At 42.6% G+C, this 18,524-nt stretch overlaps 1 protein-coding gene across 1 annotated transcript in view; it reads left to right on the top strand.

Moving 5' to 3' along the window:
* SGPL1 (sphingosine-1-phosphate lyase 1) overlaps nt 1-18,524 on the top strand; it is a 63,105-nt gene that overhangs the window by 23,270 nt on the left and 21,311 nt on the right. The window contains exons 4-7 of the mRNA XM_070752212.1: nt 5,182-5,323; nt 6,902-6,981; nt 9,210-9,338; nt 16,886-16,974. Coding sequence (XP_070608313.1) covers nt 5,182-5,323; nt 6,902-6,981; nt 9,210-9,338; nt 16,886-16,974 — 440 coding nt within the window. The remainder of the gene's footprint in view (nt 1-5,181; nt 5,324-6,901; nt 6,982-9,209; nt 9,339-16,885; nt 16,975-18,524) is intronic.

Here is an 18,524-nt window from a genome sequence, read left to right as displayed (position 1 = left end):
CAGGCTCCAGAGTCATCCAAATTATATATTGCAGTCTCTCCCTTTGCACACTCATCCGTCGCTTTCAAAACTTTCTATTTGACATTTTATTTTAGTTCCCCTGCCTCTCCTATCCAGCTGACTCACTGATAGGTTGACGTGCGTTCTGCTCTAGTCCTCTTTGCGGGCACTGTTCTCCGTATCTCTCTCTTTTTACGTTCACTGTGGGTTTCTTGCTCTGTTTGAGTCCTTTCTTTTACTTGGCCCAGTCTCCATCTCGGCATTAGTTTTTTGCGATTTCCCATTTTAAACTATATTCCGCAATTCATGATTTCAGGAAATCATGAATTGCGGAAAGGATGGAACCTGTCAATGATGCCACAAAGCAAAAGGATGTTTGATTGTATTGGTATAGACCAGAGGTCTCCAGCCTTGGCAACTTGGCAACTTGTGGACTTCAACTCCCAGAATTCCTCAGCAAATCGTAAAGTTGCCAAAGTTGGAGACCCCTGATTTAGACCATAAAGTTCTTGGATTCTTCAGACAGAATTCAAAAAGATGAAGGATTCCTCAGTGTTCTGCTTAGCTAAAACAGGACACTGTTCTTGGAGGGCACTCAATACTGTATGTCTCTTTCCAAGGTCAAGAATTCTAAGGCTAAGATAACTCTTGAAGGGAGCATACTGAAGATGGGGTAGAACAGTGATGGCAAACATATGGCAGGAGTGCCACAGGTGGCACGCAGAGCCATATCTGCTGGCATGCGAGCAGTTGCCCTAGCTCAGCTCCAATGTGCATGTGTGTGCCGGCCAGCTGATTTTTGGCTCATACAGAGGCTCTACAGAGGGCGTTTATGTCTGCCAGAAAGCCTCCAGGAAAGATGGGGGAGGGTGTATTTACCCTTCCCTGGCTCCAGGGGAGACTTTGGAGCACGGGGAGGGCAAAACATGAGCCTACTGGGTCCACCAGAAGTTGGAAAACAGGCCATTTAAAGGAATAATAATGGAAACAATATTTTTCTTAAAAAACATAAGAACAAAGAGGTGATTATATCTGTTGGACACATTTTCTCTATGGCAGCCAAGAAAATATATGGATATGCAAGAGTGTTTGGTTTGAAAGATATTTGATTTCAGGTGGTTCTAGTACAATGATGACGAACCTATGGCACGTGTGACGTAAGTGACATGCAGAGTCATTTCTCCCAGCATGCGAAGCCATCACCTGTTGCTCTTCTGGATTCTCGTGTAGTGGCCAATGAGTTTTAATTTGCACAGGGATGTCGAAAACCAGAAGAGCAGTTGCCTATTGCAGATGTGCAATCCAGAACATAAGAAGAGCCATGCTGAATCAGGCCAAAGCCCATCGAGTCCAGCATTCTGTGTCACACAGTGGCCCACCAATTGTACATGGGGATCTTGAGCAGAAAGAGAAGACAAAACCCTCCCTTTCCCTTGACCCCCAACAAGTGGTACTCAAGGGAATTGTGCCTGCCTCAACCAACATAGAGGCAGCACATGGACATCCGTTCAATAACCACAGATACACTTGGCATCCATGAATCTGTTTAATCCTGCTTTGAAGCTATCCAGGCTGACAGCTGTCATGACCTCTTCTGGAAATGAATTCTATAAACCAACGACCCTCTGGGTGAAGAAATATTTCCCTTTATTTGTCCTCACTTTCTTACCTATGAGCTTTAGGGAGTGCCCCCTCGTATTATGTGATAGAGAAAATATTTTTTCTCTATCCACCTTTTCTATCCCATGCATGATTTTATGCACTTCGATCAAGTCACCCCTTAAACGCCGTCTTTCAAGGCTGAAGAGACCAAGGCGTTGCAATCTGGTTTCACAAGGAGGTGCTCCATTTCCTTGATCAAGGAGGATGATCTTCCTGTTTCCAGAGTGTGCATGTGCACGGGGCAGCTGGTCTGGTTTGGGGATCCCAGTTTTTGCTTCCTCAGGGAGCAGAGCAAGATAAGCCAAGGCTTCCCTAGCTTGCTGCCCATGTGAGCCTCTTGCATGGCCCCAGGTGTTTTGGAGCAATGGTGGACCAGCAGCCGGTGTGGGCGGGGAAGGGGTGGTGGGCTGCCTGTGCAGATTACCCCATTGCTGTGCTCCTCCTTGCTAGGAGCTGCCGTTCCCCAGCCAGAAGCAGCATTGTTGGATTTCTGTGTGTTTTATGGTTATAAGAGATTTCTTCACTTCATCCAGCAGAGCCTGTTCATAGCAGAACCGTGCTTCTATGTTATATTGGGTACAAATACAATGACTGCAATATAAAACTTATGGTTTTATTTATTCTTTTATCATTGAACAGGTTTCATATTTACACAAATAAACAAATTGACAGTATTTCTGCATTTATCTGCTCTCTATGATGCAGATTCACCAACAGTCAGCATATGAATCCCCAAGAATTCTAATCTTCCAACTGCCAACACCTGGCCATAATGCCAATATGCAAATTAGCTCTCTCTCAACATTCCATTTTCCTTTTCCATGCTATATGCTAACAAGCATTCTCAGCCCCACCACTTTGAGCGAAGCCTCATGGCTTGGTCCACCAGCCACACGGGACCTCAAGGTTGTGGCCATTGCCACCTTCCTTTGGCCATTATTTCCATCCCTCCCTGCCAGAGGCTTTTTTCCTTTCTAGACCAGCTCCAAGCAAGCAGTGCACAAACTACGACAGCTATTGTGCTGCCACCTGCACCGCTTACTTGGAGCTGGTCCCTTCAAATGGGTCTCCCTATGTAGCCTCCCCACTGAACAACACCAGTGATTGCCCGTTCAGAAAGAGCCCACCCTCCAATCTCTTCTGTGTTTTGGGGGTTTGCAGTCGGTTCCTCCTCCCTTTGTCCTGATCCAGGATTGGATGAACTTTCCAGCCGGGGGTGGGTGGGGTTCTCAGTGGTTAGAGTGCAGCACTGCAGGCTACTTCAGCTAACTGTGGTTCAGCAGTTCAAATCCTTACCTCCTGACCGCACTGCTCACCCATTTTGAGACTGTCAGAAATCACTACCCCTAAATCCTCTTCTGAAGTTTTTGCTAACACACAACTGCCAATACAATACTCAGATTGAGAATTCCTTTTCCCCAAGTGCATTATTTTACATTTGGAAACGTTAAACTGCAGTTTCCATTGCTTTGACCATTTATCTAGTAAAGCTAAATCATTTACCATATTACAGACGCCTCCAGGAATATCAACCCTATTGCACACTTTAGAGTCATCGGCAAATAGGCAAACCTTCCCTATCAAACCTTCCCCTATGTCACTCACAAACATATTAAAAAGAATAGGACCCAGAACAGACCCTTGTGGCACACTACTTGTAACCTGTCTCTGCTCAGAATACTCGCCATTAACAATAACTCTCTGATGTCTACGCTTCAGCCAGCTGCAAATCCACTGAACTACCTAGGGATTAAGTCCAATCTTCACTAATTTATCTATCAGCTTTTTATGTGGAACCGTATCAAAGGCTTTGCTGAAGTCCAGATAGGCAATATCCACGGCACCACCTTCATCCAACACCTTTGTGACATAGCCAAAGAAATCAATGAGATTAGTCTGACATGATTTGCTTTCAGTAAAGCCATGCTGATTTTGTCCAATAAGTTATTGTTTTTTAGGTGCTGATTTATCCTCTTTTTGAGTAGAGTCTCCATCATTTTAACTACAACTGATGTCAAGCTAACTGGCCTGTAGTTACCAGCTTCTTCTCTACTGCCCTTCTTGTGGATAGGCACAACACTGGCCATTCTCCAATCCTCAGGAACATCTCCTGTTAACAGGGATTGGTTAAACAAATCAGTCAGGGGGGTAGCAGTGACAAATCTGAGTTCTTTAAGAACTCTGGGGTGGATGCCATCTGGACCCATTGCCTTATTTATCTTTAATCGTTCAAGTTCTTCTAAGACATCGGCTTTTAAGATCACTGGAGCTGAATCCGTACAGCTGGAAGCATTGCTATATCCATCTATAGTATTGTATTGTAAGGTGTCTTTTGAGAAAACTGAACAGAAGTAGCTATTGAAATCGTCAGCGATCTCCTTATTCCCTTATTGAAGTGGTATATAAGTCTAAAAGCTATTGCTATTTCCTCCCACCCTGCTTGTGCAGTCCAGTGCCTCACCTGCATTTTTTCCTATCTCCCATCCTTTCCTTCCTGTTGTCCCTCCCACCCCCACCATAGTTCCCTCAAAGCTGAGCAGTGAGCAATCGCTCACTTAAAAATCATCATCAACTCAGAGTTTTCCAAACCTGCCCAGAAGCCGAGAGGGAAAGAGTGAGAGGGAAGGAGAGAGAGAGGAAGAGAGGAAGATAGAGAAACAGATAGAAAAAAGAGAGGAAGAAAAAGAATGGGAGTAAGGAAGAGAGAAAGAAAATCAAAATCTAGTTTGAAACTAGCTCAACTATTTAAGTGGCATTTTGATATTGATAGAGTTGCCCTATTATGAGCTCACTGTTATAGACATACAGTACAGTATTTTATTTTGAAATTCTCTGAGGCAAAACAGGGTGGGTTTTTTGTTTGTTTGTTGTTTGTTTGTTTATTTGTTTGTTTGTTTGTTTGTTTGTTTGTTTATTTTATTTATTTATTTATTTATTTATTTATTTATTTATTTATTTGTTTGTTTCTGTGCCGCCCAGTCCCGAAGGGACTGCCGCTCAGACACTATACTTTTCCGCCCACCCCCCAAAAAAATTAGAGGGAACACTGACCCCCACCCCACTGGATTTATAAACATAAGCATGTCCTCTGGGCTGCAAAGTTGAATATCTTCAATTCCTTCCAGGAAATGGCTTTTCCACACCCTAAATCCTCTGGCGGTCTATTTTTGAGAGTTTTCCCCCTCTCTTTCCCCTCTCCCCACTCCCCCACTGTCAGAGTCCCCAAAATTTTTTCATCGCCACTTCAGTGGGCATGGCTTAGGTGGGGGATCACGTAACTGAGTGTGCGTGAGTGATGTCAAGTGATGTCACACCTACTTTCCCACCTAGCCACGCCACAGAACCATTGGTAATAATAAGAATAATTTGAACTCACTCCTGGCTATTCTAGCTTAGAATTATGTGAGAACAAGCCTTATGATTGTTGTTTTTAACAAAAGATCTGCAGCTAAAGGGTGCCTTTAAAAAAAAAAAATCTATTTTATTAGTAGTTTTACATGTGTTCTTTGCCATTTATAGATCCAGCAACAGATAAACAAGACTTTGGATGAGATGTTTGTCAAATTGCCCTTTTTGCAAGACAACTACCTCAAGAGCCTGCCAGCAACAGGTCTCAGCCAGCCAGAATTGATGAAGAAGCTGAAAGAGTACAGCACTTTGGGTATGATACTGAGGATCTATTGGAATGTGAAAAAAAAATCTGTCATCCTTTGCCAATCCTATGACTGTAGATCTGAATAAGAGAAAAGATGTGGTATTATCTAATAACCGATATAGAGGCCTTTAAAGAGGTCAAAAAATGTAAGATCTGATCTGTTTCCATTGTGACGTTGACTGTCATCATGATTCTCCCAACTCATAATAAATCTTTCGTTGAAATCTGAAAATGATCTATCATTGTTTTAGGTGCTTTAGAATGTAAAAATCGGTTGCCTTTCCTTGTCTTTCCCCACTGCCAATTGCAAAAAAGTAAACCTATAAGTTGCATGCTGAAGATGTAGCTGTTAGGTGTGTCCTACAGAAATTTGCTCCCAAAGTTATGAATTCCAACTTCCAGCTCTAAATGTAGCTAGACATTCTGTGCTTAACTATACAGGTAGTCCTCAACAACCACAGCTGTGCCCAAAATTTCTCTAGTTAAGTGAGGTTTGCCCCACTTTATGACATTTCTTGCCACCATTGTTAAGTTAATCTGTCTTTCCCATTGACTTATCTTGTCAGAAAGTGGTACAAGGGAATCATTTGACCACAGTACACTGTGACTATCATAAGTATGGATCAGTTGCCAAACATCTGAATTTTGATCACGTGACCATGGGGAGCCTGCAAAGGTGGTAACTTTGAAAAACGGTCATATGTAACTTTTTCCAATGCCGTTGTAACTTTGAATGGTCATTAAAGAAACTCTTGTAAGTCAAGGACTACCTGTGATTAGAAGACTTAGTTAACTAACCAATCTAATTAATTAGAATTAGAATGTAGTGGTACCTCTACTTACGAACTTAATTTGTTCTGTGACCAGGTCATTAAGTAGAAAAGTTTGTAAGAAGAAGCAATTTTTCCCATAGGAATCAATGTAAAAGCAAATAATGCGTGCGATTGGGGAAACCAAGGGAGGATGGAGGCCCTGTTTCCGCCCAGGAGATTCCTAGAGAGGCCCCACAGAGGCTTCTCCCTGTCTTTTCCAGCCCTGTTTCCTCCAAGGAGATACCTAGAGAGGCCCCATGGAGGCTTCTCCCTGCCTTTTTTTGTTTACAGTTTTGGAGGCTTGGGTTTGTAAGTTTTTTGCTTCTTGAGAAGAGGCAAAAAATTCTTAAACACCTGGTTTTTCTCTAGAAAAGTTTGTAAGTAGAGGCGTTCTTAGGTAGAGGTACCACTGTACAGAAAACCAGTCTAACGTTTCACCCAGTAACTGGCAATGCTTTCAGAAATGCATATGTGTTAAATTGGTTTATCTAGGATTAAGCTGCTGCTTTTGCAAATATAGGAAACACCAGCATGCCAAACTGACAATTACTAAGATAATGTGAACTAGAAACAAAGTATGGCAGAGGTCTTCAAACTTGGCAACTTTAAGACTTGTGGACTTCAACTCCCAGAATTCTCCAGCCAGAATTCTGGGAGTTGAAATCCACAAGTCTTAAAATTGCCAAGTTTGGGGACCCCAGAAGTATGGCTTTGATTTCCAAAAGAGCTTTTATGTAATGAGTCAACATTTCCTCCCCCCTTCCATTCTTAGGTAACGTACGTTGGGAAGACCGCAAAGTATCTGGGACCGTGTACAGTGGGGACGATAAACTCGTTAATCTGCTCGTTAAGGTAATAAAGCACAAAACTCTTGCAGAATCGCCTTTTATAATCTCTGTGTATAATTAAAAGCTGTACCAGTGCATTCCAGATGAGATTGATTGGTTGATTGCAACCAATATTCCATTGCAATCCAATAATTCTTGATGGCTTATTTGATACCTAATGTAGAAAAATAGTAACACTTCCACCGTATGATTAAAAATGCTGATAAAATAACAGTCATAAAACTACAAAATAATAGAATTGAAATACCAAAAAAGTAAAAGAAAGTAGAAACCATACAGTATAGAGTTCAGTGATCTCCAGTGTTAGTTCTTTTCTAAAATTTATTCAGAGTTTACTTTCATTAAAGTCAACAATAGATGTAAATAAAACAATAGTGCTGAATATTTAGCTACTGTACTTTGTTTCTTTAGTGACATATGAGTATAAACTGTATTGTCTTATTTGAACTAGGTATAGGATGCAAAAACAAAGCAAAACCCAAAACCCTCATCCTAAAAAGCAATACGAGAACTAGAAAGGGACCTTCATATATTTTTGTGCCATTTACATTTTTTAAATTAATGTTTCATATCTTTGGGTTGTTTAAAATAATGGTCCTTCCTTGCATAAAATTGAGAGTTAGGGATGCAGCTCCAGAGACTGTTGGAATCCCATCAAACCCATCAGATGAGTGTTGCTGTCTTTCAAGGACTGCAATTTTTCCTCATCCTAAAATGCTTAAGTAACACTGTATTATTTCAGCTTTGTAATAGTAGGTAAAATCTGAGAAAGGAAGTTGAGGCCACAATTGTGTTGCAAAGATCCTGATAACAATTAATTGACCATTTTGTCAAGATTCAGTTTCATATGCTTATAATGTCAACAAAACTTTGCTGTTTTAAAAATGTAAAGACTTTGGAAACTGGTTCTTTAAGCGGTGAAGGGTCAAGAAGAGGAGAGCTCAGTTTTTCTGCCAGTTGATTCAAGGTTAAAAGTTAAAAAACTTCTTCCCCAGGAGTGCTTGGGACACACTAAACAAGGACAGCATCCCCATGGTCATGTGATGAACATTCGGATGCTAAAATTCTCATTTATGACTGTTGCATGACTTACAGCAGGGCTCAGCAATCCGTGACTCTGGAGCTGCATGTGGTTCTTTCAACCCTCTGCTGTGGCTCCCTGTTGACCGTCGGCTCCACAGCTTTCATTTAGGACAGTAGAGGAGAAAAGAGGCTATGCTAAGAGGAGTCTCTATGGCAGGGGAAATAGATCCAGTTGGTTCCAGAATTGAACAGGGAGCTTTCAGTTAAGACTTTTGTGGCTCTTTGAGTGTTTAAGAAGTGCCGACCCCTGTCCTAGAGTCATGTGATCACCTTTCATGAAGTTCTAACCAGCAAAGTCAATGAGGAAATCAGATTCACTTAACAACCATGTTACTAACTTAACCACTGCAATGATTCACTTAACTGAAGGTTGCAAAATGGAGCAAAACTCATTTAACAACAGTCTTGCTTAGCAACAATTGCGGTTCTATTGTGGTTGCAAGTCAAGGACTATCTGTAATTCTCTATGAACTGAAAATAGAAAGAGGTTGTTGCATTTTACATATATTATTATACAATACAACACAGCAAACGAGATCACTCTGCTGGATTTCGTATTTCATCACCAGTCAGGTGGTGGTGATGATGATGATGATTATTATTATTATTATTTATTAGATTTGTATGCCGCCCCCGGAGTGGCTCACAACAACAAAACAGTACAAATCCAATGATTAAAACAATTTAATAAAAAAACAATCATACATCTCATACAAACCATACATAAAGCGGAAACGGCCCAGGGGAATCAATTTTCCCATGCCTGATGACAGAGGTGGGTTTTAAGCAGTTTGCAAAAGGCAAGGAGGGTGGGGGCCGCCCTAATCTCTGGGGGGAGTTGATTCCAGAGGGCCGGGGCCGCCACAGAGAAGGCTCTTCCCCTGGGGCCTGCCAGACAACATTGTTTAGTCGACGGGACCCGGAGAAGGCCAACTCTGTGGGACCTTATCGGCCGCTGAGATTTGTGCGGCAGAAGGCGGTCCTGGAGATATTCTGGTCCGATGCCATGATGGGCTTTATAGGCCATAACCAACACTTTGAATTGTGACCGAAAACTGATATAGCTGGACAATAGCATCTTTACGAAGGGAAAGGAAGGAACATAGGTGGCAGCATAGTTTCAAGGGACTATTTTTCTTTTTCTTCAAGGTTTATGAGGAATTTGCATGGGCTAATCCTCTTCATCCAGATGTGTTCCCAGGTGTGAGGAAAATGGAAGCAGAGGTTGTGAGAATGGCTTGCACGCTTTTTCATGGTGGACCTGAATCATGTGGAACAGTAAGTAAGAGCATAAATGTTATCATAGTAGCCTTGTCCACTTAAGGCAGCTACTGGGGTTTTTTTACATTTACATGTTAAACAATCCATAGACCAGTGATGGCAAATCTTTTTTCCCTCAGGTGCTGAAAGAGCGGGTGTGCACTCTAGCACACATGCTTGAGTGCCCACACCCATAATTCAATGCCTGGGGAGGGCGAAAACAGCTTCTCCCACCCCGCAGAGGCACTCTGGGGGCCAGAAATGGCCTGTTTCCCAACTTCTGGTCAACCCAGTAGGCTCGTGTTTTGCCCTCCGCAGACTCCAAAGGCTTCCTTGGAGCCGGGAGAGGGTAAAAACACCCTCCCCCATCCTCCCGAAGGCTCTCTGAAAGCCAAAAATGCCCTCCCAGAGCCTCTATGTGAGCCAAAAATCAGCTGGCCAACACACACATGTATGGCTAGGGCGATGACTCGTTTACCAGCAGATATGGCTCTACCTACCACCTGTGTCACCCTTGCCATAGGTTCGCCATCACTGCCATAGACATTTGCATATTTTCCAGGATTTCTTTTCAAAAGTATCCTAAAAAGAAATCTAGCTTTTGCATCCTGAATTGGTTTAGTTACGTGAACGGATATAAAATGTCCTGCTAATCATTACAGAAACCTGCTAGCTAGCTTTTTATTTATTTATTTATTTATTTATTTATTTATTTATCTATGTATGTATGTATGTATGTATGTATGTATGTATGTATGTATTCATTCATTCATTCATTCATTCATTCATTCATTCATTTAGATTCAGCCGCCCTTCTCAACTGACTGAGGGCGGCTGAGTCAGTTGGAAACATTCTCTAACAAACTGGTTGTGCACTAGATTTCCATGCAATCTATCGTTGTAACAAAAGAATTGGCAGAAAGAATGCCAAATCGTAAAGGTAACTTGAATTCCTGTGGATCTGCAGGAATGTTATTTGTTGTCTCTTCCAAGCTGCAAACTGCTGACCTAGTTAGGGTCCCTTTTTTGAGGAGTGTGTGTGTTTTCTAGTTGGCAGCTGAAGTTTCTTTGCCAGTGTTTTCGGAAGTGGTTTGTCCTTGCCTTCTTCCTAGGGCTGAGAGAAAGTGTCAATGGTTTTGGACTAAGGTGGGTTTAGAACTCATAGTTTCCTGGTTTCTAGACAGATGCCTTAATCACGGTGCCAAATAATATAATTTAAAATGTAATGTTCAAAATGACTATGATATTCTTCCACTGAAATTCCCATGGGTGCATTGTATCCTGCATCCATTTAATCATGCAGTCAGTCATTGACCTATTTGGATTCTTCATTTGAAGTTTTATAAATCTTATCTAACAAATGATCTTTACTGCATGTTAAAGGGTTTTCAAATGTAGTCAAATGTCTCAGTATATAAATTGTTTTTGTAATGTTTTATTGCTCAATGGTTATCTCAAGATTCTGAAACCAATTAAATCTAAAAGAGCACTATGTAGTAAGGGACACAAAAGATGTTATCTCTATTCTCTTATTAATAACATCTTGCAATCAAACAACATTATATTTCACTGATCAAATTTCTTTGACCTTTCATCTCCATAAATGAGCCCAGATTGAGTGAGCAGGCAAAAATTAAGAATATTTAATCATAACCGTCATTCATATTCCCATCCCATTCCTACTCTATATATAGTTTCAGTGTAAAATACCTTGAAGTCAGCAAAATAGTGAGTAAAAAAATAAAAGCTTGTCAGAGCCAAAAGGGACATAGCATTTGTATTTAAAAGTTCAATCAAAAACTTACTTTACTCATCTGGTATAGTATATCTATGCTGTGCTCATCAATGTGCCATAATTATAACAATATTATATAAATTACTGACTTTGCCCTGACATAATGACGGGACTGCCAACAGCTATCAAACAAAGCAATTGCAGTAAAATCAATAAATCATAGGATAAAGATAAGCATGTAAGACTTCAGGAGACTTATAGTACATTCTTATGCTGCAGTTAGCTGATTTCAAATAATATTGGCTCTCATAAGTGCCAAAACAGTTGCTTACAATTTTTACTTATAGAAGAGGAAGAAGCCACACTGAGTATCTGAGAAGCAGAGCAGAGTTGAAACTAAAGGACAGTGATGGCGAACCTATGGCACGCGTCCTAGAGGTGGCACACGGAGCCATATCTGCTGGCATGCAAGCCGTTGACCTAACTCAGCTCTAGTGCACATGTGTGCGCCAGCCAGCTGATTTTCGGCTCACTGAGACTGTGGAAGGGTGGTTTTGGCCTCTGGGGGGCATCTGGGGAGCCTCCGGGGGCAGGGGAGGACATTTTCATCTTCCCCAGTCTCCAGGGAAACCTCTGGAGTCTGGGGAGGGTGAAAAACAGGCCTACCAGGCCCACTGGAAGTCAGGAAATGGGTTGTTTCTGGAGGGCGTCTGAGGAGGAATGTTTTTGCCCTCCCCAGGGCTCCAAGAAAGCCTCTGGGGCCCGAGGAAGGTAAAAAACGGGCCTACCAGGCTCACTGGAAGTCGGGAAATGGGGGGAGATGGGGTCATATGCACATGTGCGGTGGCAGGGGGGCATTGAATTATGAGCGTGGGCACTTGCACGTGCACAATAGCAAATGCGCTTGCAATTTCAGCACCCAAGGATTTGTTTTCCTTGGGTGCCGAAATTGCAAGCGCACCTGCTATGGTTCGCCATCCCTGGTGTAGGACATGGCTATCTGCTCTAGTCAAATCTTCTTTCTAGTTTATGATTCTTCCTCTTCTCAGGAAATATATTTGTTCTTGATTTCCAGAAGGCTATTGGTGTTCATCTTTTGCAGCAATAAATAACATGGTTCCTTATGGCCCAAATATTGTTGCCCACATTTTGTTGGTCAAGGTCAACTCTATTTGTCTTGGTCCTTGTAGCTCTTGCCACATGAACTTTCAACTTCTGCTTTTCACTACCTTCACTTACCCTATAGTTGCAGTTCGAACATCCTATTTTCCTGTACTTACTTCTTCTGAGATTGTCTTCCACCAAAGTGAGCTAAAAAAACGGCCCATCAACTTCTGTTTTTTTCATTGTCCTTTTCTCTCAATGTTCAATTTTCCATTATCTCATCTTCCTAGCTGGGTAGTAACGCAGAAAAGGAAGAATTCAAAATAATCTGACCAAGAATAATGCTGAGGAAAGAAATGAAAAAGATGCAGGGGTTCCTCCATCACCCCCCCCCCCCACACCCCGGCAGTGGCTCATGGATTTGACTTTTCCCTATTTTCAATTCTACGTTTATACAAGATGGCTCAAGATACCTGGAGTTATGATCTATGACCACAGTTTACTCTAGTGACAAATTTCCTCTTACACAAGGGGTCTGCTTCACCAAAGATAAGTTCTACCATCTCCCGTCACCAGTTATGTCCAGCGGGGTTTATGGGAACGGGGTTTATGGGAACGATAGTACCAATGATCTGAGCAGGCCCTCTGGAAAAGTCTGGTATAAAGATTACAGATCTCGTTGTTTTCTTAAACCCAGCAAAGCAAGAAAACAGAATTTCATTGTAGATGATGAAACCCTAACTATGCTGTAGTAGGAAAATGCCTTGCATTTTTTCTCCTTTCAAAGAAAGCCCGCCTTTATCTTTCAACCAGCACGTGATAATGCAATGACCCAATACTTCACTCCATTGTTAGGAGAAGAATGTTAGCATTGGGTTAATGGGATGCTGACTTTAGCAACGTATTGTTCTCTGTCAGTATTTTCACAATGGTTAGGATTCTTCTGCAAACAATGAGTTAGGAAACATCAAAACATAGTTGCACAAGACGATAACTTCTTAAGATTGGGAATGGCATGTTGTTGTCTGATTTCAGCTATGCCAAAAACAAACAAACAAAAAGAGTTAGTCAGAAAGACAAAAAAGGAAGGGAACAAAATAGTGTAATTTTCATCTGAGTTTGATAGGGAATAAAGTTTCCTAAAATGATTTATATATGGAAATGGATTAATATAATTTTGCTCTTTCATGCTTACTGAATATTATTTGCATAAGGCCTGAAATCCCAAATTCATAAGAATTTTGTAATATATGTGAACATTTTTGGTTATGTTTTACTTATATACTGTACATAGTTGCTTCCCATAAACTTCCCATAAACTTTAGGTAATTTTTTAATTTTTATATATAATATATTCAGTTCAAATTTTTATGTCAATAATTTATCAGCATAAAATACAAACATCTAGGAACCCACAGCTTGTTCTGGGATTAGCAGTCTTCTCTGTAAGCAGAGATCTCTCGACCCGAAAACTAGTCTATCTGTCAGAGTCTTCTATATTGCTGAACTCACAGTGAGCCGTGAGTTTTGCAGAGCTGCAATATACTGATTTATTATTTCACCTTCCTGTTGCATCCGGTGGTAGAATTCATGCTTATATACCATGGGAGAGGATATGGGTGCATAGTGTGCCTTTAGCAATTCTTGTAGCACCAACTATGTTACTGGCTGTATTGGTTCTGGTTCCGATAGTGCTTCAGCCATTTCGATGACTTCTGGTCCACAATTACTGAGGAAAAGCGCTTTCTTCCTCAAGTGCGGCAACTCCGTTAGACTGTTGGGTTCCAGAAAGCACTGAAATCGGAACATATATTTGTCCCAGTTCTCCTTTGTTGGATTAAATGGAGGTGGTGGGGCGTGTGTGGTCATCTTGATGTCCGATGCAGCGTAGCAACTTCTGCAGTGATGGCCAATGCCACATGGATGCCGGGTCCGTTTCCTTTGTCCTTTGTTCTCCTCAAAATCCCACCTTCGTCGCTAGTGTTAAGTTGGGAGTTTGAATGAAGAGACAGGACTCCAGTATAGTCACTTCAGCTCTTTATTGCAAGTACAGTGGTACCTCATGATACGAACTTAATTGGTTCCAGGAGGAGGTTCGTAAGGTGAAAAGTTCGTAAGATGAAACAATGTTTCCCATAGGAATCAATGTAAAAGCCAATAATGTGTGCAAATCCTTCAGGAAAATCCCAAACTTTAGAAGGGAGGCGAACAGAGGGCAGGGAGGAGCAGCTAAAGAGGGCGGGTGGAAGAAGCAAAGCTAGGCTAAAGGGTGAGTGGGAAGGAAGAAAGGCAAGAGGGGCACCCCTCCCTTTTCTTTCTTAAAAAGACACCCCCCTCAGTGCTTGCAAAAATGCCGTACTCCTAGTTAATTCAGTGGAGTCTTTTCCCCCCTCCAAGCCACCCCTCCCTTTTCTTTCTTAAAAAAAGGGGGGGGGAAGAAACCCCTTCATCTTAGCAGCAGCGGCTTGGGTTCGTAAGGTGAAAATAGTTCGGAAGAAGAGGCAAAAAAATCTTAAACACAGGGTTCGTATCTTGAAAAGTCCGTTAGAAGAGGCGTTCGTAAGATGAGGTACCACTGTATAGGCAATACAGCTCTTCAGGCTGGCCACTGACATTGTCTTTATTTTTCCCACTGCTAGAATACACCAATGAGCTGTGGGCATGCTAATTCTACCATTTAACTTGGACTGGAGCAAAGCCTTTGTTCTCGGCTTCACTCCTTAGTTACATATTCAATACAGTTCCTCAAGAATTGGAAATTGGTACAGCCAGAGGGGAAGGGAGAAGTACGTTTCATGGATTTTGTGTATGTAATTGAATGTAATCCACCCAGAAAAAGAGAGAGAAAAGAGACAACAGGAAGTTTTGTTCTCTATGCCTCTTTATTCCTCTTTATAAGGACATACAGTACCATCCTCCCTTTAGGTTTCTCACCGGTTTTTGATGTGGCATGTTAAAGCAACTTCCCCTGTCTTGTCTTTTTTGCTTACACGTTGTGTTTTCCTTTTAATCTGGGTATTAGTTGAAAGAATCAGACATCTGTGTTTGAAAAAACTGTAAGCTACTCATGAGTCAACCGGTGTTGGCTGAATGCCCAGTGTCCTGCAATAATCAAGCAAAAAAAAAAAAAGGTCTTGTGAGAATGATTCATGTGCTCCCAAGTAAGTGACAAGTCATTTGGAAAACCACAGCTTTTAAGCAGGCTTTAGAAAGAGTCTTGACTCCTGTTTTATATCGAGCCTCTATTTCCTTGGCCTAATAACGTGCCTGTCTTGTTGCCCAGCAACGGAGGTGGTTCAAAGTAATAATAATACTCAAACGCTTTAATTAACTAATAGACATTTCCTTCCTTATTCAATAGTGATTTAAGATGAATATTCTGAGCTTGAAAATTCCAAACTCTGTCCTTTGCCCAGATACATGATCTTAATCTGAACCAGATAGCTGTAATATTGTCTTGATTATTATGCCTACTCATCCATCCATTTCTTCCAGAGTTCAGGGTGGTACAAATAACACTTCCTGTTCTTATTTTTCCTCCAAATCAACAGTAAGACAGAATGGCTGAAGGTGTCGTTAAAACCAAGCCTCTTGAATGCTAGTCCAATTCCTTAATTATTATAATTCATTGTCTGTCGATATTTGTCTATTGAATCAGTCCAGAAAGAAGAACAAAACATTGCTTAAAATGTTTGCTGCCCTGTACGTAAATGCATCTTCAGTTGGAATTAGACAAGATCTTAGGACACAAGAAATCATTTGTAGAGATTTATTAGGATTGCTGTGGCATGTAAAGATCAACGATTTCCCTTCAGTTTTTCTCATAGTGGGTGGGCATGTGACCCCGTGGAACATGGGGTTTTTTTGGCACAAGGAGTACGGGTTTTTTGCACCAAACAATAACACACAGCACAGAGTAGAATATATGAAGTGCAGATAACAAAACCTTAAGAGATATCATGTAAAAATATTTAACAGGGATGAAAAGAAAGGAGGAGAAAGATGGAGATAATGAAACAAATGTAAGTCTCCCGAAAGCTAAGATGAGGAAATACATTGAAGCACATGTAGCACTTGGCTTCACTATGACTATGGTGGGAGACAAGGAAAGACCAGTATATTTACTCTGTCTAAAAATGTTGGCAATGGACAGCATGAAGCCAAATAAATTAAGGTGTCACTTAAACACATTACACCCCAATCACACCAATAAGCTGCTTGAGCTTTTTCAGCGAAAATGTGTTGAATATTGCAAACAATCGTCCCGGTGGAGAGTTGGGGGGCGCAAAATGTTTACTTCTTCCGGGGTGGGGGTGGGGGTTTGGTTTAACAGAAAATAATTCAGAAGCACTGTCCTAGATATACTCTACACTGGTGCTAACTACTTAGAAGAGTTTGGCAACTTTAAGGGGTGTGGATTTCCGATTCTCAGAATTCCCTAGCCAGCATACTGGGAATTGAAGTCCATCTCTCTTAAAGTTTCCAAGTGTGAGAAACACAGGTGAGAAGGTTTTATGAAAGAAGGCAGATATATGTATCTCAGAATAATGCTGCAGTAGCTAATCTGTATCAGCCAGTTTTATTTTTTATTTTTTTTTTAAAAAAATGTTTACCGTTTCAAATTTTTAAAAAAGTTTTTTTGAAAATAGAGACTAAGCGTATGTTCTGTTATGGCTTTCCCATGATCATTTGCTCACCTGATGAGTTTTTATTTCTTTTGTTATAGATGACATCTGGGGGGACAGAGAGCATCCTGCTGGCCTGTAAAGCCTACAGAGATTTGGCTTATGAAAAAGGGATCAAATATCCAGAAATGTATGTAACTCTTGTCTCTCTAGTTGTCCCAGTGGATTCATTATGAAGGGAACTAGTTTTATTTTTAAGTAGCACATTGCCTTGCTCTTTTTTCTGGCTTGACCTCAAGAAGAGCGAAACAAAAACAAATTATTATAATCAAGAGCTTAAAACAAGCCAATTGGAAAGCATAGATCATGAGACTGATTTGCCTGAAACCATCATTACATTTAGTGACTAATTTAAGGTTGGAAAGTACCCTGAGCTATAGAGAAGTGAAAGCAATACTGTCTTATTGCAGTACAGTGATCCCTCGGTTAGCGCGGGGGTTACGTTCCAAGACCTCCCGCGCTAACCGATTTCCGCGTTATACTGGATGCGGAAGTAAAAAACCTTCTGCGCATGCGCGCCCTGGCCGCACATGCGCAGAAGGTGGAGCGACGCAAATTCGGAGGCTGGCAATGCAATGGTGATTTTTCCGGGCTCCTTGCCGCTACCCCCCGCCCGCCCGATTCGCCCCGCTCACCGTCATTCTTAAAAGCTCTGAAGGACGAAAGGAATGGAGAATTGCCAGAGCGCCATGAGAACAACAAACTGGAGGATGTGGATGGTGAACCGCGGGCCGCCTCGCCTACGCTCTCCGGACTGGCGGCGGCTGAAAGAGAGTCCAACCCGAGGGGCGCCGGGCCGAGAAGCGGCGACGCGGGCTGGCCGGCCCGAGGCGCCTCGACCCCGCGTCCTCCCCTCTGCTTTCCGCGGCGTTTGGTCTCGCCCGCGCCTCCGCTCCCTGCCATGTTCCTTGCCGCCGCCCCCCTCCCCTTCCTCCCGCTCTGTATTTACAATGGGGCGAGGTTCCGCAATCCCCTCTTCGGGCTTTTTAAAGAGAGAAGGGCGGAGTCTTTTCCGGACCTATTCGAAGCGGTGGGAGGGAAAGGAGAGAAAGACGCGTACCCGCCGATTCCCTCCAGCGGAGGGATACGGACTTTGGACCTTCGCCTTCCGCCCGCTCTCCCGACAGGCACTAAACTTGCACGGCCGGCGCCGGGGAGAAGTTGCAAGTTTAGTGCCTGTCGGGAGAGCGGGCGGAAGGCGCGAGGATTTCCCGGCTGGCTCGCGCGGGAGCCCCCTTCAGGAGTTGCTGCCGCCGCTCCGCAACCCGCTCGCGGCACCCCCTCAGGTCGCCGCCCCGATGCGGCCGCAGTAAAGCGCGGGGGAGGCAGGCTGCTGCGCCGCCACCCTCCAGGAGACGCGGGGCCCGACCCCCCCAACCGCCCCCAGGCGAGCTTAAGAGAGGCAGCGGCGGAAACAACAGCCAGCAGCAACAGCAGCAGCCCCCGCCGCCGCGGAGGGTCTCCAACGTGGGCTCCCTGCTGCTCCCCCCTCGGCTCCCCCCCTTACCAGCCCCGCCGCGGAAGGCTCCATTCTGTTCCCTGCCGGCCCGATTGAGCGGCCGGCGGTCTCCATTCAGGGAACAGAATAAAAAAAAATTTTTTAAAAAAAAAAATTTTTTTTTTAAATAATATTTTAATATTTTATTTTTTAAATAATATTTTTTGAAAAACCGCGTTGCA

The sequence above is a fragment of the Erythrolamprus reginae genome, chromosome 5 (genome assembly GCF_031021105.1).
Source record: "Erythrolamprus reginae isolate rEryReg1 chromosome 5, rEryReg1.hap1, whole genome shotgun sequence".
Classification (NCBI taxonomy): domain Eukaryota; kingdom Metazoa; phylum Chordata; class Lepidosauria; order Squamata; family Dipsadidae; genus Erythrolamprus; species Erythrolamprus reginae.
This window is presented reverse-complemented; position numbering and strand designations above follow the sequence as displayed.